The sequence below is a fragment of the Neomonachus schauinslandi genome, chromosome 3 (assembly GCF_002201575.2).
Source record: "Neomonachus schauinslandi chromosome 3, ASM220157v2, whole genome shotgun sequence".
Classification (NCBI taxonomy): domain Eukaryota; kingdom Metazoa; phylum Chordata; class Mammalia; order Carnivora; family Phocidae; genus Neomonachus; species Neomonachus schauinslandi.
Window position 1 is genome coordinate 132551597 of NC_058405.1, and position 24092 is coordinate 132575688.

The window sequence follows — 24092 nt, forward strand, 5'->3', positions numbered from 1 at the left end:
TTAAAGTGCATGTAAGTGTACAGCCTGATGAATTTTCATAAACAACATTCTCTTGTAACCAACATCCATCCCTTTCCAGGCACACTGACTACCGACCAACCCCCCAGAGTGTATACTGTCCTGATTTCTAACAGCGTAGATTAATTTGACCTGTTCTTAGCCTTATATAAATGGAATCATATGTACTCATTTGTGTCTGGCCTCTTTTGCCCCAGTACTGCTTATGAAATGTGTATTGTTGTAGGTCTCTCATTTTATTAATATATTTTATGCCATTGAGAGAATATACCAGGATTTATTTATGTATTCTGTTGTTCGTGGGCATTGTGTAGTTTTTAGTTCAGGGCTAGTACAAATAGTGCTGCTGTGAACATTAACTGTGTTGGAGAACATATATGTACCCATGTATTTTTCTTGGGTATACTGAAGAGTGCAGTATTCGGTCAAATATTTCAATATTAACAGATATTGCCAAATAGTTTGCTCATTATAGTCTCACCAGCAGTAATTGAGGTTTCTGATTGTTCTTTATCATCACTAACAGTATTTTCCATCTTTTTCATTTTGGCCATTCTGGTAGGTGTGTAGTGGTATCACATTGTGGTTTTGATTTGCATTTTTTTGATGACTGTTGAAGTTGAGCATATTTTCATATTTATTGGCCACATCAGTATCCTTTTTCCTTAGGATCAACTAAAATCTTTCTACATTTCCCCATTAGATTATGTGTTGGTTTTTTTTTTTTTTTTGGTAGCTTCATTGAGATAAGATTTACCTACCATTAAATTCAACCTTTTAAAGTATATAGTTCAGTTTTTTTAGTATATTCACAGTTACACAATCATCATCAATAGCTAATTCCAGAACCTTTTTATTACCCCCAGAAAGAAACACTGTACCCATTAGCAGCTATTTCCCATTGCTCCTACCCCTAGCCCCTGGCAACCACTAGTCTACTTTCTGTTTCTGTGGATTTGCCTTTTCTGGACATTTCATATAAATGGAATCATACAATCTGTGGTCTTCATGATTTAGCATAATGTTTTCAAGGTTCATTCATGTTGTAACATGAATACTTCATTCCTTTGTATTGCCAAATAATATTTCATTCTTTGAGTGTACCACATTTTGTTTATTCATTCATCAGTTAAGGGACATTTGGGTTGTTTCTACTTTCTGGCTCCTATGAATAACGCAACTGTGAAATTTGTGTACAGGTTTTTATGTGAACATGCTTTCATTTCTCTTGTTTATATATCTAGGAGTAGAATTGCTGGGTCATACGATAACTCGTTAACATTTGAGGATCTGCCAAACTGTTTTCACAGTGACTGCACCATTTTACATTCCCACCATTAATGTATGAGGGTTTGTTTCCAACCCTTGTTGTTGTCTTTATTTTAGCCAGCCTTGTGGATGTGAAGTCCTATCTCATTGTGGTTTTACTGTCTCTTTCTTAATGATTTGTAGTAGTTCTAAATCTGTTCTGAATACAGTTCCTTTGTTGGATGTGTATTTTATCTTTTCAGTGTCTTAATTGTGTCTTTTGATGAGAAGTTTGTAATTTTAGTATAGTTTAGTTTATAATTTTTTTTAGTTTATGGTTAGTGCTTTTTGTATCCAGTTTAAGAAGTCTTTTCATATTTGAAAATCTCAAAGATAGTCTCTTATGTATTTCTCTAAAGGCTTTGTCATTTTACCTTTATGGTTTTATTTTTTTTATTGTTCTTTTTTGTTTTATTATTTGATCTTCAAATCTGTTCATCTGGAATTGATTTTTAAGAGACACATTTTAAAAGATGGTTTCTCTCCTCTTACTAGTTAACATTTTATGTCTTTTTTTTCCTTTTTTTTTTAAAGGGATGAAAGACAATACATGGTTAGAAGAATAATGTGGGTCCAGGAATTCGTTGGTTATAAAGATTTGCCCTCAGGTGGTGATTACGGAGTTAGGAAGAGGATTTTAAGATTTGTAGGACTCCTGGGGTGCCTGCCTGGTTCAGTCAAAAGAGTATGCGACTCTTGATCTTGGGATCCTGAGTTCCAGCCCCATGTTGGTGTAGAGATTACTTAAATAAATAAACTTTAAAAAAAAAAAGATTTCTTCCAAGCATCAAACATGCCAGGTACACCATAAAAAAAAAAAAAAAAAAGATTTGTAACACTCCTATCATATGTCAGAGTCTTATTAGCTCAGTGTTTTATAATGTCAGCTCAGCGTTTCATGATCTCATTCAATCTCTGTGGTATTCTTGTAAAGTAGATGACATTATCCTTTACTTGAAAATGAAAAATCTGAGGCCCAGAAAGATAAATATACTTTCCCACGCTCACACAGCTAATAAGTAGGTAAAATCATGCCTCAAAACCAGAGTTTGAGGCTCTAGAATTCTATTATCTTTTCATTGTGTATTTTTTCAAAATCTTGTAAAATCTTAACTATTAAACTTTCCAATTTAACCTGTTCATCTTAAATTGCTGTAATATTTGGCCCAATAATAAATGCTAAATGACCAGGTAGGTAGGTAGGTAGATAGATGGGTTGTTTTGTTTTTTTTTTTTAATTTAAGGTGGTTTGAAGGAAGCTGGCAATGAATCAACAATTGAAAGATACTAGATATTAGAGTGGACAGAAAGAATTGAAGTAATAATATGATGCTTGAAAGATTGGGTGCCTAAGAGATTCTTGTCAGTGGATATTATTGCCAGAGAAACTTACCTGTGTGGATGTTTAATTTGCTGTGTTGTAGATATTATTTTCCATGCTATGAAATGTAGGAAGTTTCCTTTAAGTATATTAGGGTCAAAGAGAACATTTTCTATGGCTCCCTCTGCTGGCTTTCTATTGGTAATTAAGATACAGAGTTGCCAGCATAATGCTGGTACAAATGATGTAAATAATTTAGGAAAGAAATTAATTTCAAGGTCCATTAGAGGAGATCCATGTTTGTAGCAAATGCAAATAGAAAAATAAAGTTAGAGAAAGGATTATTTAAGCTTATTATTTTTAGAATTCATATTTGGCTATTGAATCTCTTTTGAGTTATGGGGAAGAATACTTCTAATGGTATTGGAAACTTTCCATTTTAAACAAATAGTGGTAAAACTTTATACTCTGAGGGTGGTGGCATGATAAGCGTCAGTGTGTGGGATCAGCTTTCTCAGTTGGTGGTAACATTACAAAAGTACTATCTTTGGCCCTTATTAACTAAAAGATAAACTTTTGGCAGCCTCAGTGGAAAATTCTGAAACTGATCAAATGGACTGGTTGGTTTCTAGAAAAAATGGTCATTTGGAAATATTCAGAGAGTTAGATGATTAGATAAGGACCTTACTAAATGAGAAACTCCACCGTGAGGGGGCTCCATGGATCTATGGTAATTATCCTCTTTTCATGCCCAAGGCATTTCACACCTACTTGCTAGGCACCTAATAGGCATTTCACACCCCAGCTAGCAGTGACTTGACCTCACTTTTCTTCTCATAATAGCTCCAGCCAGCCACCGTTTCCCTTTCAGAGTTGCCTTTTGAGGAGAAATCTGCCTGCCACTTTGAGTTCTAGACGTTTTGCTTGGTAATACGTAGAATATAAAATATCCCCCATTTAAGAAAACTGAATATAAAGAAACTAAACAAGCATGTGCTGATTATTTTCATTAGAGCTAAATAATAAATCCCTTTGATATTTAACTTAATTTACAAAAGTGATGTAGTCCCAAATTTGCAGGAAAATTTATGTAAAGCAAGATTAAACAGTTTTAGTAAGTTAAGCATTGAACCATCTTTATGATGGACAACTATTTCTTACTGTAACAAATGAAGAAGACCTAGTTTTGCTTCTTTAGAAGCAATGATACTGTAATTTGGTTTTAAATAAATAAAAGGTAGCCTTAGTCCAAGAAATAATGAATGTATTATTATTCCAAGCTTAAGTATCATTAGTCCAAGAAGTTGGGTATTAGAAGGACAGATTCTGGGAACAGTATGGGTTTCATTTTGAAAGCATTAAAATGATTTGTTACTGTGTAGATAGCTACAGATTTATGTATGGATGAATGTGTATATCATTTGTGTAACTTCAGAACTGACTCTTAGAACTGTTAGGACTGTTATAGATCATTAGCCTGCAAATATCAAGGCAAACCTGGTTTTCATAGGATATTTTTGACAGTATAAAATAATGTCAGTCAGAACAAAAAGTCCTTAAAACATGAAAATATTTCAGAGAAAATGCAAAGTGTGTTGTATAAACTTTTTGCTGTTCTGTTCTGTCATATTACTACTCTTAATAGCTCCTAATATTTTTATTACTGTAAATTTAGAAAATTTAATAGTTAATTTTAGTCCATTTCAAATTTGGGATGCTAAACATTTGAGTTGTTGAGAATCTAAGTAATCTTAGTCTTCCATTTAAAGTCCCCTCTAAGTCTGGCTCCATGCTTTCTTTCCAGCCTTCTTGCTGGACTAATAGATGTAAGATACACTTCCGAGTTTAACCTCTACCATGAGCCAGCAGGACCACAGGCAAGTCATGGGATGGTTTCTTCACCTGTACATAAAAGAACTACACAAAATCTGGTTTTAGCACTTTATTTGGAGAAACCCTTTGAGAATCTAATGAAAGCTGTCGATCTTTATACCCAGAAAACTGCTGATTCATACAAAATGTTGCATATAATTTCAGGAGCTGCAGTGTTCCCCTGAAGCCATCCACACAGACTTCAGTTTAAAGATCCCCTGGATTGTAGGTTTTCTGATTTTCAAAATCTGTAATTCTGTATTTCTATCCCACACCATCCTCTTGTCTAGCTATACTGTATTAACCTCATGTTTTCAGACTCCTGGATTTTTACTCATTATTTCAACTTTCAAATGTCCTTTCTTATCCCCTTATCCATCCTCACCTTTAAAACCCTCGACTTAAAACACAGTTCAGATGTCCTTTTTTTTTTTTCTGTGAAGCTTCTTCAGTCAGAATTAATTTTCTCCTTAGAACTTTGTACCTCCATCATAGCCCTTAAACTCGTTGGTCTTGTATTACAGTTTATTAGAGGGCTGTGTGTCCTCTGTCTTCCCTTCCTCTTCTTATCTTGTCCTTAATAGATGATGAATATCTTGACATAAGCAGCTATGCTCCTATTAGTTTTGTAATTGAATGGTGCCTTACTAGTAGTAGTAGTGGAATAAATGCTTGCTAAATTAATTTGACTTTTTCACTCAGTTGTGATGACTGTCTGTTATGTCATGTGCTATATCCTGGGAAGGTTGCCCCTGCCCCCCAAAAGTAGGTGGTGTGAAATAGAACCATAGAGGACCTCCTATATTGGATGAATTTAAAGAATGGGTAGAATTTAGGGAGGTGCAAGGGCATTATCTGGGAGAGATGAAGAGAAATGAGAGAACTCGTGTGTTTTACCTATATTTCCTTATTAGTGAAATTAATCTATTTTTGCTGAAAATAGATAGGTATTAAAGTTTAGCTTACAATTATTAATTAAGCTTTGTATTTTACATTTTTGGCACTTTTGTTTTCACAGGTACAAGAAAATTCCCCAGGACATAGAGCTGGACTGGAGCCATTCTTTGATTTTATTGTTTCTATTAATGGTTCGAGATTAGTAAGTTAAACTTTTTGTAGTTTCGACTATAATATTTTGTAATCTTTTAAAAATGGAATTTTTCAGGGGCACCTGGGTGGCTCAGATGGTTAAGCGTCTGCCTTCGGCTCAGGTCATGATCCCAGGGTTCTGGGATCAAGTCCCGCATGGGGTTCCCTGCTAGGCGGGAAGCCTGCTTCTCCCTCTGCCTCTCTCTCTCTCTCACTCTCATGAATAAATAAATAAAACATTTTTAAAAAAATGGAATTTTTCAGATTATCTGGGGTGGATATTTATTAGTTATAAACATTATATGGCATATGATACCAGTTTATAAAAACTATGTAAGGAAACATGAAAATGTCAAATATAGAATACTATACCTCACCCTTCAGTGATTATCTTAGGAGAATGAAATAGCTCCTAATATTTTTATTAGGAGACTTTTTATATGTTGAATATTTAGTTTTTTTTAAGTAGAAATAAGATGGAAAAGTTTGCTTTTTCAATGATTTCAGACCTTTGTATGCTTGGATTAGTAAAGACTCCTCAAATAACATATCAGTTTGCTTGGAGCTTAATTTCATGATATATAAATAATGCTTTTAGAACCAAATAGGTATGTTCCAAAAGTACAGACTTAAAACCACCTTTTATAAGTTGCTTCAGTTTACTTGTAGTAAAGTCTTGAAGGAAAAGAATTATAATTTCAGCAAAGGAAATTCTTATGACAGTGGCTACTTGGTTTTGTTTTGTTTTTTTTACAGCAGTTTTAAGTCTTCATTATTTATCAGCATCTCCTGCATAATGGCCTTTATTCATTTATGTAATGAAATATTTAATGTGCTACTTCCATTTTTCTTTCCTGCCAGTTCCTAATAAATGAATAAGGTGTATATTTAGGAGTGCTGTCCAAAATTAAACCACAACTTCAGCAGATGTTTTAGATTTTAAAATCAAAGTCATACCAACTCTCTTAGTAATATGACTTCTTGTGGAGTATTTTGGTTTTTTAGCACTAAAGCCCTAGATCACTTCAAATAATGTTGGGTTGCAAAATCCATAATCCATAGTCAGCTATTAGAAAAAGTCTGAAGTTGGTAACATAGAGGAGTTGTTCCTAGTTTTCAACATTCTTCAAGGAACATTTGAATGTCAATGGCAGCTTTACCTGTTGGATGTTTTATTTATGTTATTAATATTACTCCCATAGGGCCATAGGATGCTTAAGCTAATTAACATTAATTTTTTTCATTTATTAAGAAAAATTATTTCTATGTATTCACAGAATAAAGACAATGACACTCTTAAGGATCTACTGAAAGCAAATGTTGAAAAGCCTGTAAAAATGCTGATCTACAGTAGTAAAACACTGGAGCTGCGAGAGACGTCTGTCACACCCAGCAACATGTGGGGCGGCCAGGGCTTGCTGGGAGTGAGCATTCGTTTCTGCAGCTTTGATGGGGCAAATGAAAATGTTTGGCATGTATTGGTAGGTATTAACTGTGAGCTGTTACTTATAGTTTACGAAACGAAGTAGAAGGGTGCTGTCTTCATCTAAGTTGGATTGTAGAGGTATTATTATTATTATTAGGCTATTTTTGGTTTCTGAAAATTAGAATTCATTGCTGTGGGTTAACAGATTTTAAAAATTTAGGAAGAAGCAAATATAGATGCCTAAGAACTATTTTCCTAGTGATTCATCCATTAGAAGGAGAAATGTCAAAGCAGATAGCTACAGATAGCTAAAATAGTATTTTATATTTTTATTAAGTATGTGATTTTTATGTTTGTGATTTAGATATATATTTTCTATAGTTTCTGATATCTGACATGTCTAACAAGATAGAAATACAAGGGTTTTATGGGGTACCTGGGTGGCTCAGTCAGTTAAGCGCCTGCCTTCGGCTCAGGTCATGATCCTGGAGTCCCAAGATCGAGCCCCGCATCGGGCTCCCTGCTCAGTGGAGAGTCTGCTTCTCCCTCTGCCTCTGCCCCTCACTGCTCAAGTGTGCTGCTCCCTTTGCTCCTCACCCTGCTTGTGCTCTCTCAAATGAACAAAAGAAAATCTTTAAAAAAAGAAAGAAAGAAAGGAAAAGAAATACAAGGGTTTTTTTTAAATCACTAAAATTAAGGACTGTGAACTGTAAATTTGGAAGATTATTTTATATACATTAATTTTGGGGTGTGTTTTTGTGTTATTCTAGGAAGTAGAATCAAATTCTCCTGCGGCACTGGCGGGTCTTAGACCTCACAGTGATTATATCATTGGAGCAGACACAGTCATGAATGAGGTAATTGGTGTGTTTATTAATAATGGAAGTTCTATAACATTTTCTCATTAATGTATAGGTTCAGAAGTATAATTTACATTTCACATTTAGAGTTGAAATTTAGGTCTTTGCTAATCAAGATAACTTACACATCAGGGTGTAAACAGAACACATGGGAGGAGGTGTCTTATAAGGTATAGCTGTAAGGAAAAATACATACCGTGTGGCAATTGCACATATTTTGTGTATGATATACAGAAATCTCTTTTAACAGGAGCACCTGGGTGGCCCAGTCAGTCAAGCGTCTAGCTCTTGATTTTGGCTCAGGTCATGATCTTGGAATCATGGGATGGAGCCCCGAGTGGGGCTCTGTGCTCAGTGGGGAGTCTGCTTGAAGATTCTCTCCCTCTCCTGCTCCTTCCACTCTTGGGTGTACACTGTCTCTCTCAAATAAATCTTTAAAAATAAACCAATCTCTTAACATACCTCAAGACTAAAGCAGATGCTCATTTTGGTTATTGATTTCATTTTCTCTACCCCTTTTTAAGGGAACAAAATTGGCTTAGCTATATTAGATCCTTTTCCTTGTCTGTTAGCTAGTGGAAGTATATATTGCTAAATCGAAAATGAAAGAAAAATAAGAGGCCCAGATAACCACGTCTTAATAATGAAGAGTAGGGGCACCTGGGTGGCTCAGTCAGTTGAAGATCCAAGTCTTGATTTTGGTTCAGGTCATGATCTCAAGGTTGTGAGATCGAGCCCTGTATCAGTCTCCATGGGGAGTCTGCTTGAGATTCTCTCCCTCCCCCTCCCTCTGCCAATCCCACCCCATGTGCACGCTGGCTTGTGCTCTCTCTCAAATGAAGAAATAAATGTTTAAAAGAAGATAATGAGGAGTAAAAGCAGAATATATAGAATTTGGGTGTAGAAGAGTTTTATTAAAATTGCTGACTAGGTCTTAGGGAACTGGAGATAAGGCATTGCACATAGGAAATAGGTAAAATATTTGAAATCTTGTTTGGAGTATTGGTTTTAAGGAATGAGTTTTATGTCTAGCAGCAGGGCCTACAATCTGTACTTTTTATAAAAAGTTTTCCAGGTGATTCTGATATTAGCCAGGTTTGGGACCCACTGTTCTAAAGTTTAGTAACATAAAAATGTTTTTCTCCTGTGATGCTTTTGCAGTCTGAAGATCTGTTCAGCCTTATTGAAACACATGAAGCAAAACCATTGAAACTTTATGTGTATAATACAGACACTGATAACTGCCGAGAAGTGATTATTACACCAAATTCTGCGTGGGGTGGAGAAGGCAGGTAAGGTCATTGTTCAGACTAAGTTATGATTGCTTAAGCTTACCAGTAAATATTGTAAACATCATTGCTTTTATTTTGAAACAAGTTACTAGTTTATTATAAGTCTTCTGTTGAGAAAAGGAAAGAGCTAACCTAGAATACTGAAACCAGTAATCCATTTTTTTTAAAGCACATATTTAGGTAGTGTGGTATAGACCTACGGTCCTTTTCTTTACAGATCAGTGATCTAAGAGCAAACAGTCTTGTTTCATTTTGTTATTTTAATAAAATAGTTTCAGTTTTATTTTCCCGGTTCCCTTCCCCAACAGTGGGACAATACAAGTGTAACTTTCTCTAGCTGTTGGGGAAATTTCTTAGCATTTTGTGAAAACTCTTGGCTTTCAAAAATGGACAGATTGATTTCAACCAAAAATTAGACAAAATTGCAACAAAAATAAAAAGCAACTTAGAGGAATGCCTAGGTGACTCAGTCGGTTAAGCATCTGCCTTCGGCTCAGGTCATGGTCCTGGGGTCCTGGGATCTAGTCCCGCATCAGGCTCCTTGCTCAGTGGGGAGCCTGCTTCTCCCTCTGCCTGCCACTCCCCCTGCTTGTGCTCTCTTTCTCTCTGACAAATAAATAAAATCTTAAAAAAAAAAAAAAAAAGGGCAACTTAGAAGGATTATCAAGCCAAGCAGAGAAGCAAACTGTAGAAAATCAATTTTCCAGGACCGTTCATCAAGTCAGTTCCCTAATTTCAAAAAGCCAAAGCAAAGCATGCAGACTTAACGTTGCTTCTTTAAAAGGTCTTTCAGCTTTTGTTTAAATTGTACAAGTTTTTCATTATTTTGAAAGCCTTATTTAATTGAGGAATTCTTGAGCATAAGCCATAATTACAGGAAAGCCTAAGGTTTGGAAACTTTTCTAAACATTTTGTAAAAGTTCCAGCATTTGTTGGGAAGAGGATGACTTAGTTGAGGCAGGCAGAGAAAGACCCTATTTGTTCATAATATCTTTCCCCACACTACCTGAGATTCTGTAGCTGACTATATGTTGCAACCAGAATGCTAACTTGTTGCAATTTGAGAAAATAGAGGTATCACATCTTAAGAATCTGAACTGTCTAGAGGGGAGAGGGGTGGGGGGATGGGTTAGCCTGGTGATGGGTATTAAAGAGGGCACGTACTGCATGGAGCACTGGCTGTTATACGTAAACAGTCATGGAACACTAATCAAAAACTAATGATGTAATGTATGGTGATTAACGTAATAATTTAAAAAAAAGAATCTGGACTGTCTGGGGCAATTCTTGATCAAGTTACTGTCCATTGTCCAGGTTTGTAAACACACAGAAATATGATCTCCTCAAGGCATTCAGAATTGACTCACTTCCGAGGGACTGCCTCATATAAACTAAATTTGTAGAGAAACTACTGTATTTATTGGAATGGCGAATTTTTAGTTCATAATAGAAACATTTCCCCTCTCCCGTTAGAAGATAACTCAGGTCAGATTAGCATCACAAGAGTACTTGGTAAACACAGAATCAAAGTGCAAGGAAGAGATTCTGCTGATGGTGAAGTCCAACTGCAAAGAACATCACTAATTCTAATAAGAACATTGTTGGCTATCATTGATCAATTTAAATTATTTTATCTTTCTTCCTCTCCATCTGAGATCTAGTTCAGTGAGGATTGCAGATTTGATGGTAGAAGGGACGAAAAGTGAGCCAAGGAATAAGTAATTTTGTAATATGAAGTATCTGTAAAATCAGATTTGGATTAGGAAGAGCTGGAGTTGGCCACTGCTTGCTCTCCCAGCTTTTGGTGGTGGTAGTATCCACAGAAATAACAGATGCCTTGGCAGGAGAGAGGCATAGAGATAACTGTGTGTGGCCTTCTCAGAAAGTATCAAATAGTTTGGGAGATAAAAGCAATCATGATGGAAACCTAAAGTGGAATCTGATTGTGAAGGGCCTTACCATGGTCGGAAATTTGGAAACACCTCGGGCAGTGAGACTCTGAAACACTGTACCCGTGGTGGTGGGGGAGGGGGTGGGGTCATTGGTTCCAAACAGTAGAAACCAACTGTTGCTGTCATAAGCAAACATGGATTTATTGCTGTGGAGTTGCTCCTATAATCAGAGAAACAGCTAAAGAATCAGACATGGGAAGAGACAGGACTCAACACTGCTAGGGAGTTAGGGAGGAAGGAAATTAGCAGTTTTCATTAGGGTTCTACTGAAGGGATCAAGCCATTTCTGTTTTTTCTGTCACTCCCAAGATTTGCAGTCATGGGCAAGAGAGGTGGATTGGCCTTTTTGGGTTATGAACCATTCATTTCTTGGTTTGGACAAGGTCCCCCCGATGGACAGTCCCACCAGCACTGCACACAACATAGAGAAGTAATTCTCCAAAGGGAGAAAGGGAAAAGGAATATTGGGAGGCCAGCAGACTATGAAAAGAAGCAGTGTGATTATGTCTTATTAAAAACATGCCTCTGGTGGCAGTGGGAGGATGAAGTAGAAAGAATCTGGATGAATTTGGATTGATTTGTGTCAGGTTCTGAACTAGAACTAGGGGCTGTGTAAATGACATCATCGTACAGAAGTACTTAAAGCTCTTCAGTGAAAAGGCTGTATGTCATTCGTTCAGCAAATAATTATTAAGTGTCTTCCATGTGCCAGGAACTGTTACGGCAGTAAACAAAGTGAGGTCTCTGCCCTCAAGGACCTTAACATTTTATTGGGGGAGACAGAAAATAAATAAATGTGCAGTGTGCTAGATGATGATAAATGCTTGAAGAAAATAAAGGAGAGTAAGGGTAGTGTCTGTGATGGAGGGACAGACACTGTTTTATAAAGGGTGGTCAGAAGAGTCCTCTGATAGGATGACATTATTTAAAAGAATGGAAATTGGTTTTGTATTTCAAAACCTCAGAGAAATGCAAGCTGTGATTGATAACAATAAATTTAAGAAAAAAAATATTTTCATAGCCTAGGATGTGGCATTGGATACGGTTATTTGCATCGAATACCAACACGCCCGTTTGAAGAAGGGAAGAAAATTTCTCTTCCAGGACAGATGACTGGTACACCTATTACTCCTCTTAAAGATGGGTTTACAGAGGTAAGATAACTTTACTACCGATGACATCACACAGTTTCCAGTGAAACAAATCAAGTGTCCGTGTGTGTGGTGGTAGCACTCATGGAGATGGGGCAGGTGAGGAGTTAAGTGCTCACCATGTTGAATTTGAAGTTCCTCTAGGATATCCAGATGGGTAGCCTGTGGATCTGGATTTCAGGAACAAGGACAAGGCTAGAGACAGAGATTTGGGAATCATCAGCAAAGGGAGGGTAATTTAACCCAATGAACAGTGATAAAAATTGTCAAGGGATTGGGCCCGGGTGGGTCAGAGGACTGAGGCTGGAATCTTGAACATTCCTAATATTTAAATGGATGGGCAGAAAGGGGATCCAGCAAAGGGAGCTTGGAAGAAGTCCTAAGGGAGGACAGAGCTTCAAGAAAAAAAAGGCATGTCGACTCTGTGAAGTGTTGAGAGGAGTGAAAAACACATGTCCTGGACGAGAGCCTTTCAGAGACTGGCGGGGTGCACGTGTCCGATGACAGGGGACAGAGGGCAAACAGTTGGTGATAAGGTGATGATGAGAGCTGGTGCTGACTATTTCAAGAAACTTAACTGGGAAAGCAGAGCAAGATGCTGTGTGGGGACTCTTACAGGATCAAAGTGAGGCTTTTTAAAGAATAAGATATTTGCACAGGCTTATAGGCTTTTAAAATGTTTTCTCTGCAAGCCTCACAGGACAGTTAACTCTTGTCTGCATGAATAAGTAAAAACCAAACATCCAGAAGAAAAATGCTACCATTGTAAAGAAAGGTCTGCCACCACAATCATTTTATGGTACACAGTTTGGCCATCCCCAATTCTAGAGACAGTGAAGAGGAGCTAGAGAAGTGGAGCCTTTCCTCACTGCTCACCGCTGCCATTGGCCGATGGCCAGAGCCCATGTCGTTCCATGTTTAGAGCCCTACCGCCGTGTCTGCTGCTCCTCATCAGTGGTCTCTGCCCCAGTTAAGCCTCTGTGGGCAGTCTGAGAAGACCAGGGGGTGAAATGGCAGCTAAGGAAAAGGCCCAGAATGCGAGTAGTGTTGGAATGTGCCAGAGGGCACTGGAGCTGGCAGAAGTTGGAGTATCCAGAGGTGAAACCACCCATAGAATCCATGTAGACTTACTTATCCCTCCGCCACCCCGGAAGGTAGAGGTCTGGCTGCCATGGCTGCCATGTTCAGTCATTGATGAGAAAAGATAAGATGGACTCACGAGGTTAGACATCTTGAGAAACTTCCAAGACTTTATCATGGTATTAAGACTTCGAGCTGATTTCTTCCATGAACAATGAAAGTTAGAAACTGGCTGAGAAGTCAGAGAAGAGGAAAGGTGGAGTAAAATGATTTGGGGACAGCTACGAAGGAGGAAAGAGTAGAATCTCCTCCTAGAACGGTGTGTGTAATGGGGGAGATGCCACGTGTCAAGAGACTGGAAGTGACAGGATGGGCAGATGTTTAGTGCTTGGTCCTTGACATGTAACAAAAATAGGAAAGAGTGTCTGAAGGCAGAAGTGCCAGTTGAAAACTTTTGATAGCTAGTATGATCAAAAAAGGTACCTGTTAAGAAATAAAACAAATGAGCAAACAAAAAAAAGAGAAAGAGGCAATCTCAGAAACAGACTCTTAACTATAGAGAACAAACAGATGGTCACCAGAGGGGAGGTGAGTGGGGGGATGGGTGAAATAGGTGATGGGGATTAAGGAGGGCACGTGTGATGAACACTGGGTGATGTATGGAAGTTTTAAATCACTATTTTTTTCAACGGAAGCTAATATTACACTATATGTTAACTAACTGGAATTTAAATAAAAACGTTTTTTAAAAAAAGGTATCTGTAGGACCAGTGAGAGACAATATCTATATGTTCTTTCAAGTAAACTTGAGTATTTTCTTTCCTTCTTTTTTTGGCAGGTCCAGCTGTCCTCAGTTAATCCCCCATCTTTGTCACCACCAGGAACTACAGAAATTGAACAGGGTCTGTCTGGACTTTCTATTAGCTCAACTCCACCAGCTGTCAGTAATGTTCTCAGTACAGGTGTGCAGAAAAACCTATTCTCTTTTCAACCTACTTTGTTTTACATGATACTCTTTTCTGTCTCAAGCTATAGAAGTTTAAAAAGTAATGCCGGTGTACTTTGAAAACTATAAATATGCTTTGCATTTAAACCTCTTCTCGGTGTATTTTAGAGTCTGGGCTTCTCTTAGCTTGGACAAGTAGTAGAGTCAGGACTGTACCTTTAAATTCTGTTCATTTGCTCTATTTACTCAATGAATGTTTGCAGTATCCCCTAGGTAGTAAACACTGGAGATACAAAATTGAGCAAGACACCGTTCTCTTTCTGGGGGTTCAGTCTTGCTCAGGGGACATGTGCATGTCTTCCTCCCTTTTCTTATTTCTTGTTCTACCCAGTACAGTCCTTTTTTGTTTTAGTTTTTTTCCAACAGCTTTATTGATATATAATTCACATACCATGCAAGTCACCCATTTAAAATAGATAATTCAGTGGGATTTTTTTCCGTGTATTTGTAGAGTTGTGCAACCATCACGTCAAGTCAATTTCAGAACATTTCATTACCCCAAAAGAAACCCTATGCCCTGTCGCTCACTGTTTTTCCCCAACCCCTCAGGCCTAGATCATTCCTAATCTTCTTTCTTTTCTGTGGATTTGCCTAATCTAGACATTTCATGCAATATGCATGGTTTCTGTGACTGACTTCTTTCACTTAGAATAATGTTTTCAAGGTTTCATTCATTTGGTAGCATATAGTAATACTTCCTTTCTATGGCTAAATAATGTTCCATCATATGGACATGCCACATTTTATTTATCCATTTATCAGTTGGACATTTAGGTTGTGTCTACTTTTTGGCTGTTAGGAATAATGCTGCTATGAACGTTTGTGTACAAGTTTTTGCATGAACCCGTGTCTTCATTTTTTTGGTTATATTCCTAGGCCTGGGATTGCTTGGTCACATGATATAGATCTTAACTTGGTATGTTGGTAGAGTTTATTTTTCCATTGCCTTTTTAAAAACCACCTTTTTTCTGATTTTGTTTCTTCATAATACCAAGAATATATTATTACTCAATAAATGTTGAGTAAGTGAAAGAAATACATAGTTTAGTTTTATTTCATTAAAACCTTTTATTCTTGAGCTCCTTTTAGTATTTGTGTTTACAATTTGTTCACATTTCACTTTGCCCTGGAATGGACTTAAAATAGATGGATTCACCAAGATGCAGTTAAGGTCAACAGTATGATTTTTGCACTTGGTCTCCTCAGTTCAAATCCCAGCCCTTTTCAGAGTCTTCATTTTCATTCCCAAAGATGTTGTTTTCTAGATAAAATTTAAAACTTCAATTTTTTAGAATTAAAAATTTCAAACATAGCCTAAAGTAGACGGCATGATATTATGAACCCCCCCCCACACACACACACACCCAGCCCCACCAGTTTGCACTATGGTGACCTGCTTCTCTATCCCCTACTCTTTGCTGGGTTTTTTTTCCTGACTTTTTTTTTTTTTAAGATTTTATTTATTTATTTGAGAGAGAGAGAATGAGAGACAGAGAGCAGGAGAGGGGAGGGTCAGAGGGAGAAGCAGACTCCCTGCTGAGCAGGGAGCCCGATGCGGGACTCAATCCCGGGACTCCAGGATCATGACCTGAGCTGAAGGCAGTCGCTTAACCAACAGAGCCACCCAGGTGCCCCTTTTCCTGACTTTTTTAAAATACAGTTTGCATACCATAAAATTTACTCACTTGTATGTATACGACTCCATGATGTCTAGTGAATTTATGGGGTTGTGCGGTCATCACCACAATCCAGGTTTTTCCTAGATGAAATGAAATACTAATATCATCAGTATTAAGTCATAGATACAGTTGGGAGGGCATTTAAAGTTTATTTCATTTGAGCGGAATCCTTTTTTATATTGTGATTTTTTTCTTAGATTCCGTCAGATGGTCTTCTAGTTTATTCCTGGCTAGGCTTAGTACAGGTCGGCTGGTGTAACACTCACGGCAGCAGACCGCTCAGTGTCTGAGTAGCTCTCTCCTCTTTGAGAGTAAGTGTTCCAGTGCCGTATCAGAGCTCTTCTGACCGCTGTCTTCAAATCTCAGTTTCTTTTTGACATTTTAAATCTTCCCTCATTACATTATAGTTACACTTGTCTTAGAAGCACATGAAGTGAGATCCCTGGCCTTGTTATACAGGAGAAATGGCTTCTTGAATATTAAAAGACAGAAATGCTCAGAAGAGAGTGAAATCAACATTTTCACTTTGAGAAAATCAGTTTAAAAATTGAATATTCTAGCAACATGACATGTGAGAACCCACTTTTTTTTTGTTATTTACCTATCTTTATTTTCAATTAAGTTGCTGCAAAGTAGCCCAGTCGGTAACTGTAGAAACGTTAAAAGTGTCTTAAAAATGTATATATGTATGGATTTGAAAATTTGGGGATTATAAAATTTTAGAAAATGAATATATCCTTTTGAAATGACATTAATCAGTATGACCTTTTCGATACACTCCCTTATGCTTCCTGTCCTCTTCCCTGCTTGATTTTTCTGCAGAGAACTGACACCATTTTACAGGCTGTGTATTTTACTTGTTCGATATCAGTCTCCCTTTTCCTGCCCCTCATTAGAATATATCCTACAGGTAGTGATTTGTCATTTCTTTATGCTGTAGAGTGCATCAGTGCCTAGAATAGTGTCCAGCATATAGTAGGTGCCCCCGAAAACCTTGAGTGAATGAACATATCAGTTACCCAACTTTTTTGAGAATCTGATGAAAGCGATGGCCCCTCTTCTACTTTTACATGCCTCTAATTTCTGCAGAAAAGTAAATACATGAAAAAAATAAGTAACTATCTGAAAAGGGTTGTTTCATGCTTTTTAGGCACAATTCATTCCTGCTACCATATTTAAGCAGATTTCTGTAAGACAGTCTGGAATCCATGTACATTGTTACTACTGTTTGGACAGCAAAACCTCTCGCACGAGTAGGTGGTAAACATTAATAGAAAACCTTTATTATGTAGTATCCTAAGAGTTACTTGCATTTGAAGTACATAACCTCCTCAAGCTAGCATCAGTAAAAACAGTTCAGAGGAGAGTCACAGAACCTACCCATTTCCTATCAAAAGGAAATGGAAATTTGGGAAGCCAGGTCATTCTCTCCATCCCTGGAGGCCCAGGTACTCTTGTCTCTTTCATGCCGTCTGCCTCCCTCTCCCCTCTCACAGATCAGCACTCATGGTTTCACAGGGCATCTGCCCCCACTGCCCCCAGCAGTTCTAGGTTTATGTGGTGTCTAGTTCAGGAGCCCAGTAGAGATTGACTGGAATCCTTGAGTCCCATTTCTGAATTTCTAAAACAGTTTTCTAATCTAGCCCTGCTTAGGTCAGATGTAAAACTCTTGTCCAGAGAACTTAGCTGGGGTGGGTTTGCAGAGCCTCCTACCCTGTTAGGCCAGACTCTGCTAACAGTCCTCATTAAAGGCCACAGGCAGAGTGTGTAGATGAGCTAAGGCGGTGAGGCAGCCAGAAACCAGGACGGGGTGAAGGCCTTACCATGGTGGGGAGGGAAGGGGGCTAAAGACTCCTAATAAAGTCTGTCCATTCTTTGTCAAGAATTCGGTAGAAGTTTCTTTAAAGATCGTGTTTTGTTTCAGGTGTCCCAACAGTACCATTATTGCCACCACAAGTAAACCAGTCCCTCACTTCTGTGGCACCACTGAACCCAGCTCCTACCTTACCAGGTAAGCGGCAGGCGGCAGGGGAGGAGAGATGTGTGGAGTTAGTAATAATAGCATGACTAATGTTGTGCGTCTTAAAAAAAAAGAAAAGAAAAAGATCTTACACCTCTGTGGTGACTTATTAGGTCTTTTAATCTCCTTTTATCTTTGCTATAACTTTGTGATAAATGAGAGCAAATGTCAAAGAGCTGTCAGTTACCAGCTGTTAGGTGCTGAGCCTCAGGCTCCTTATCCTCAGCCGGCCACCCCTGCGATGCAGCGTGAGGCAGGAAGCAGCAGTGTGTAAAAGTTCTGTCCTTCGGGGCTTCCTTCGTCAGGGCTTTCTAGTAGCGGTTTCTGTGAAGAGACGTTGTGTCCTGACAGCATTCCACAGCAGGTTCTTCAGAAGCTCTAACATTAAGTTAGATGTTTGTTTATTTCTCTTACTGTTCCTCGTGAAGACCAAATGTCTTTATCCATCAGATAACAATCAAATATTATTTCAGGGATCAAATGCACTTGCATTGTGAGAACCTTTAATTGCATGACTCCAGAGGTCATGCACAGACATACTAAGCCATTAACCAAATTTGTATGTACATACACACACACAATGGTGAAGAAGTGTGGTAAAACGTTGACGTGTGGGGAATTTGAGTGAAAGGGATATATGGGGTTTCTTTATATAAACTACTTTTGCAACTGTAAGTCTGAAGTTATTTCAGGAAAAAAAAATTCAAAAGCGGGAGGGACTGTAAACCTCAGCCATCAAAGAGAAGTTGAGTTTCATTTACTCCTGCACTTGCTGAGCCACATCAGCCCTTTCCCGGCAGCACTCAGGCCGTTGTCATTCTGGCTCGCAGGTCTGGAAGTACTCGGATGGGTTTTAACCCTTATCTGCTCAGCCACCTAATCGCGTAGGTACAGAAAGACGGTTCGCTGAAGTGAGCTGTTTCGCTCTTGTTGTTAATGTTAGGACACAGAGCTGCCACCCAGTACGTGGACTTCTGGTGTTCTCGCTTTGAAGCTGGTAGTAGTTGTTTCAGAACACAAAGATGGAATGTTTTCCCCAGAGGAAGTGGTTTACCTTTTGTTCTCTGCCTTCTCTCTAGGTCTGATGCCTTTACCAGCGGGACTACCTAACCTGCCTGCCCTCCCCAACCTCAACCTCCCCGCACCGCATGTCATGGCAGGCGTCAGCTTACCGGAACTCGTGAACCCGGGTATGTTGCCCATCCTCCCTTCCTAGGACTCTGGCTAATAAAAAGCTTTTATCCAGGAAAGCAGATCCTCTATTGCAGTTTTTTCCAGAAAGGGCAGATCAGTTGAACAAATTCCAGCTGCTTCAAATAAATATTAATCTTTTTTACTTAAAAAGCTTAAAAACGAAGAGAAAGAAGAAGATTTTTGTGATTCTTCTCTGCTTGGCCACCTCTCCTCCATTTTCCTCTCCTTGCACGCCGACAGCCCGAGTACCATAAGGGCCAGTTGCAGAAATAGAGAACAGTGTCGTGGCGCTGCCGTAACGGACTTGGATGGAAGGGGTACAGGCCCCCCGGTGGAGGTGAATGGACTCCCCGCCGTTCTCCTGGTGCGGGCGACTGCCGCCGGCGGTGCTTGTTTTGAGTAGCCAGGCCCAGGACCTTGGGCTGTGAAACCCTCATCCTTGCTCAGCTGGCCGCGTTTGTTATTTGATAAATATTCTGTTATTAACAGATGTTTTTATAATAAAAACTGTTGGGATTTTAGCTACAGATAGTTAAGCTAGCCGATATTCAAAGCACTTCGCTCCGATTTTATGTGCTGATGGGAATGAAGCAGCAGAGTGTCCCACAAACCTGCTCTTCTAGTTAATGATTACCCACATCACCTTTAACTCTGAGATGGCCACAGGTCAGGGCTATTAATTTCTGATTTCCGTACCGAGGCGCATGAGTGTACGCTGTCATGTTTCTGTCTAGGTCCTAACGGCCCGGCTGTACACGCCCCTCTGGATGTATTCATCACCTGTCCTCATTAACCCATTTGCTTTTCAGCACGGTGGTTTGAAAAACAAAGGAAGACTGTAAACTCTAACGGTTTACCTATCTTAGCGCTTCCTTTGTTTTTTCTTTGCCCTGTATTTCTTGGCTGCTTCCGCCCTTTTCCCAAGTTAACAGACTCAAAGAGCATTGAGGGTTTCACCAGCCCAGTGGTTGCTCTGAACATGTTGTACATTCTACCTTTCCTTGTTTCTTGAAGAAGTAATACTCTTTCTTCAGTCTGCATTTTGAAATCACCACCATAAACCCGCCAAGTGTAATGGTTACCTGTCACAGGGCTTGAACAGAGGCTGGGTACTTACGGTGAGGCTAATGCGGGGCGGGGGCGACACGACAAGCCCCTCCCTTCCTCGGCCTTCACCAGAGGGCTGGCGCCCTCTCCTCTTTCTCTTGTCTGTCCGGAGGGCAGCTCTGACTCGGGCTTGCAGCTTGTTGGGGGAAAGGGAGCACCCCCCCTTTCAATACCCCACAGAAATACAGTGCTGGTTTAGCTGCGTGTCCTGAGCGGGAGAATCCTTTCTTCCCTGAACTGGCTGAGTCACACGGAGGTTTTGGAGTCTAGAAGCCCAGGACCTTTCCCCTGGCCAGCTGGTCTGGCGTGGGTACTTAACTCCGTCCTGCTTCCACCTGAGGGTCAGCGGGGCTTGTGCTGTGTGTTGCCCTTCCTCAGCTTCACTGCCCTAGTGAAATGCAAATACGGGCACGTGAGGATGACCGCTGCCTTTCTAGTGCTGGGAGGATGTGTGATCTCTGCCATTTTTGTCCTAGGTCTGCCACCTCTTCCTTCTTTGCCCCCCCGAAACTTACCTGGCATTGCACCTCTCCCCATGCCATCCGAGTTCCTCCCGTCATTCCCGCTGGTGCCAGAGGTGTCGTCTGCAGCAAGCCCCGGGGAGCTGCTCTCCTCCCTCACGCCCGCCGGCAGCCCACCCTCCGACCCTGTCACCACCACTGCAAGGGCCGACGCTGCCTCCGCCCCCGCTGTGGATGTGACGCCCCCCACTCCCAAGGCCCCCAGCACTGTTGAGGACAGAGCCTGCGAATCCACCCCAGCCAACGAGAAGCCTGTCTCTGCGGTTACGGATGCAAGTGCCTCCGAGTCACCCTAGCTTTGAAGCTGTCTTCGGAGTCAGCGTGGTGGGCTTATTTACCCACGGAAGCGTGTCTGGAAATGCAAACTATCGTTAATTTCATACTAGTTTGTACTGTATCTGTAGGCATCCTGTAAATAATTCTAAGGGGAAAACTAAGGAAGAGGACGTGGGCTTGTATCCTGCCAAGTCGGGGTGGGGCTCACAGGCTGGGGAGGGAAATGTCGGAGAGTGCTTGTATTTTAAAGCAACCAAAAAGAATTGTAAGAGTGGCTTGCTGCCAGGTTTCCACTGCCATTCTTGGGGGGTATACGTCTTCGGGAAAGGTGGTGACAGGGCATCCACTAGGCTCCCTGTCGCCCTGCTGCTCCTTCTGTAAGTAAATGAAATATTTTATGCCTGGTACTCACACGCAACATTTCTTGTATTTTGTAAATCGGTTTTGAGAATGCAGACCACCTCACCAAATCGTGAAAGGAAAAGCTGTTTTACTTTTGGTGTCTGTGAGTCACAGCTCTCTAAAGGTTTACACGAAAATTCCAACTAAAGATGTTTGGTGAAGTTACAGTGTGCGCTATTAATTGAACATCTTTTTACTCAGCCTACACCCAGATCTTCGTTCAGAGCGCTCAGCATTACTGAGACAGCATTTTGTAGCTGCTGCCGTTGCTTTATACACCCACCATAAAATGGCATTTAGAAAGAGGGAAAGGAGGTGTTGCACAGTTTTAAGCTGGAAGGTGGCACTTTGTGGCTACTTCTTATAGCTCTACTGGAAAAGCATAGATACAGCAATAAATTACAGTAATTTTATTTTTCTTCTTGTGGTGCGTTTAAATGGGAACTAATTACCATGTATGCACTCATTCCCCTCCAGTATGTCGCACATCTTTAATGTAATTTTTCATGTCTTATGTTTGCTTTTTCTTAAGTTTTCTAAGAGATGGTAAGTTAAGTGGAATTGATTTATTGAATGAAATTAAATGCATATTATATCTGTTTTTTAAATAAGGCAAAAGAGGTTCATTGATTCTTGACCTGGTAGTAGCATGACTGTTACTAAGGGAGCAGCACGTGTGCTTGACCTTCACCTCCTCAGCCAGAAACTAGACTTAGCAGCACCGACCTAGTGCCTCTGATAGAGGGCCCCGCACCAGCCGATGTTCAGGTCATATCCATTTCTGGAGCCAGGTTTGTACTTAAAGCCAAATGGTAAAAGAAGGCTCCAGCTCTGAGCCTCGCTTCTTCTGTTTGCATTGTAGACACTTCTAGAATATTTCTCTCAGCTAACAATCCTATTTTTTTGAAAAAGAGCTAATAACAGGTAGGGAGAATATTCACAAGCATATTTACATGTTATAATTTTTTACTTTCCAGGATGGGAGGGGGTTGAGCAAGTTGTTATTGCATTCTAAAAGATGCTCATATTTTTTAAAAAATGTCAAGGAGATACCTTAGTGGAAAGCAAGTAAATATGTTTTAAGCTTTAAAAATGATTTGAAAACAAAAACAGTTCTTCCAATGCAGTGATTATTTAACTCTTGTGAGGTCACAGTTCTCATTTGAGAATGATGACAGTCCTGGGCCATCTTCCCAGGAAAATGTCCATAAGCGTATCTAAAACACTAAGCTCTGGGGAGGGAGGGATTCTTGGCACTCATTTGGAAGATGGGCACACATGTGGCCTGTGTTGGCTCACTGGATCTTCCTGAGGCGCAAAACACTTACTTTAGATACTCTCTGCTTCCTTCAGGAAAACCAGTCTCAGTGTTATATAGACAGGAGTAGATCCTGCCCTGGGGCCAGAAACACGGATGTAAAAGATAGTGTCCCTGCCAGGAGGCCACTTACTCTGGCCGTGTCAGGGAGGGAGCCTGGGGCGATCAGTTCTCAGGGCCCTCCAGAAAAGTGCTCTAACCACCGTGAGGGCTTTCTGGCCAGCCCCGTGCGGGGAGGATCACGTGCAGTCAGAATGACCTTTGAACCCCCTCTCTCACTCTGTCCCAAAGTGCACACATGGGAGACATGAGGCAGTGATAGGGGAGGACATTAGTTTGGAATAAACTCCATTATCACAAATATTGCAAAAATAATGGTAATTTAAATAGAGTTTATTTCTCCCATGTTCAGACAGCCCGTTGGAGGTAGTCGGGCAGAGGCAGGACTGGTCCGTGGCAGCGTCCGAGACCAGCTCCTGTCTGGAGTTCTACAGGGTCCGCTTTCCATTTCCATGGTCATCCCACAGACCAAGGTGGCAGCTGCAGTCCCAGCCAGGCCATCTGGTTCCAGCCAGAAGAAGAGCAAGGTATATTCCCCTTCCCTTTGGGGACAGTTCAGAGCAGTTTCGTGTCACACCCAGTACCGTGGCTTACATCCTTCTGGCCAGTGCGGAGCTACGTGGCCACTTCCAGCTAGAGCGAGGCGGAGAAGTGAAGTCTTCATCCGGCCGCGTGCTCCGCCATCACTGAGGAGGAGGGAGAGCAACCAGTGAGGCCCAGTGAGCAGCCCTGCCGCAAGCCATGCGCGGGACTGAGCCCTCGGCCCGGCCCACGTGCGGCACCACTGTTTGCACCAAGATTTGGTGGAGCCAGAAGAGGCAATGTGGTGAGGGTGCTGGAGAGTTGGACGGGAAGGTTTCAGAGAGACAACATCTGACATGAAGAATTACTTAGGCAAAGCGGGAGAGGGGGCAGAGACCTTCTAGGTTAGGAATGGCGAGGAGTAGAATGCATAGGGCCCTGAGGGCCAGGCCGGGGAGTGGGGGCTTTGTCCTAAAAACGGGAGTCACTGAAGGAACTCTGTGGGGGACGGGCTCAGATCTGCATGTGAGAAAGCCTGTCTAGCAGCGGGGAGGCTGGAAGGGGCTGCACAGTCCCAACAGGGGTCACAGACCCAGAAATGAGCGAAAAGAAGGGAAG

The 24092-nt window shown here is 40.4% G+C and overlaps 1 protein-coding gene across 1 annotated transcript in view; it reads left to right on the forward strand.

Moving 5' to 3' along the window:
* GORASP2 (golgi reassembly stacking protein 2) overlaps positions 1-22182 on the forward strand; it is a 37101-nt gene extending 14919 nt beyond the window's left edge. Inside the window, exons 2-10 of the mRNA XM_021703239.1 lie at positions 5538-5618; positions 6886-7089; positions 7805-7891; positions 9056-9186; positions 12160-12292; positions 14208-14331; positions 17979-18065; positions 19154-19264; positions 20852-22182. Coding sequence (XP_021558914.1) covers positions 5538-5618; positions 6886-7089; positions 7805-7891; positions 9056-9186; positions 12160-12292; positions 14208-14331; positions 17979-18065; positions 19154-19264; positions 20852-21192 — 1299 coding nt within the window. The 3' untranslated portion in view covers positions 21193-22182. The remainder of the gene's footprint in view (positions 1-5537; positions 5619-6885; positions 7090-7804; positions 7892-9055; positions 9187-12159; positions 12293-14207; positions 14332-17978; positions 18066-19153; positions 19265-20851) is intronic.
* Positions 22183-24092: the final 1910 nt, after the last annotated feature.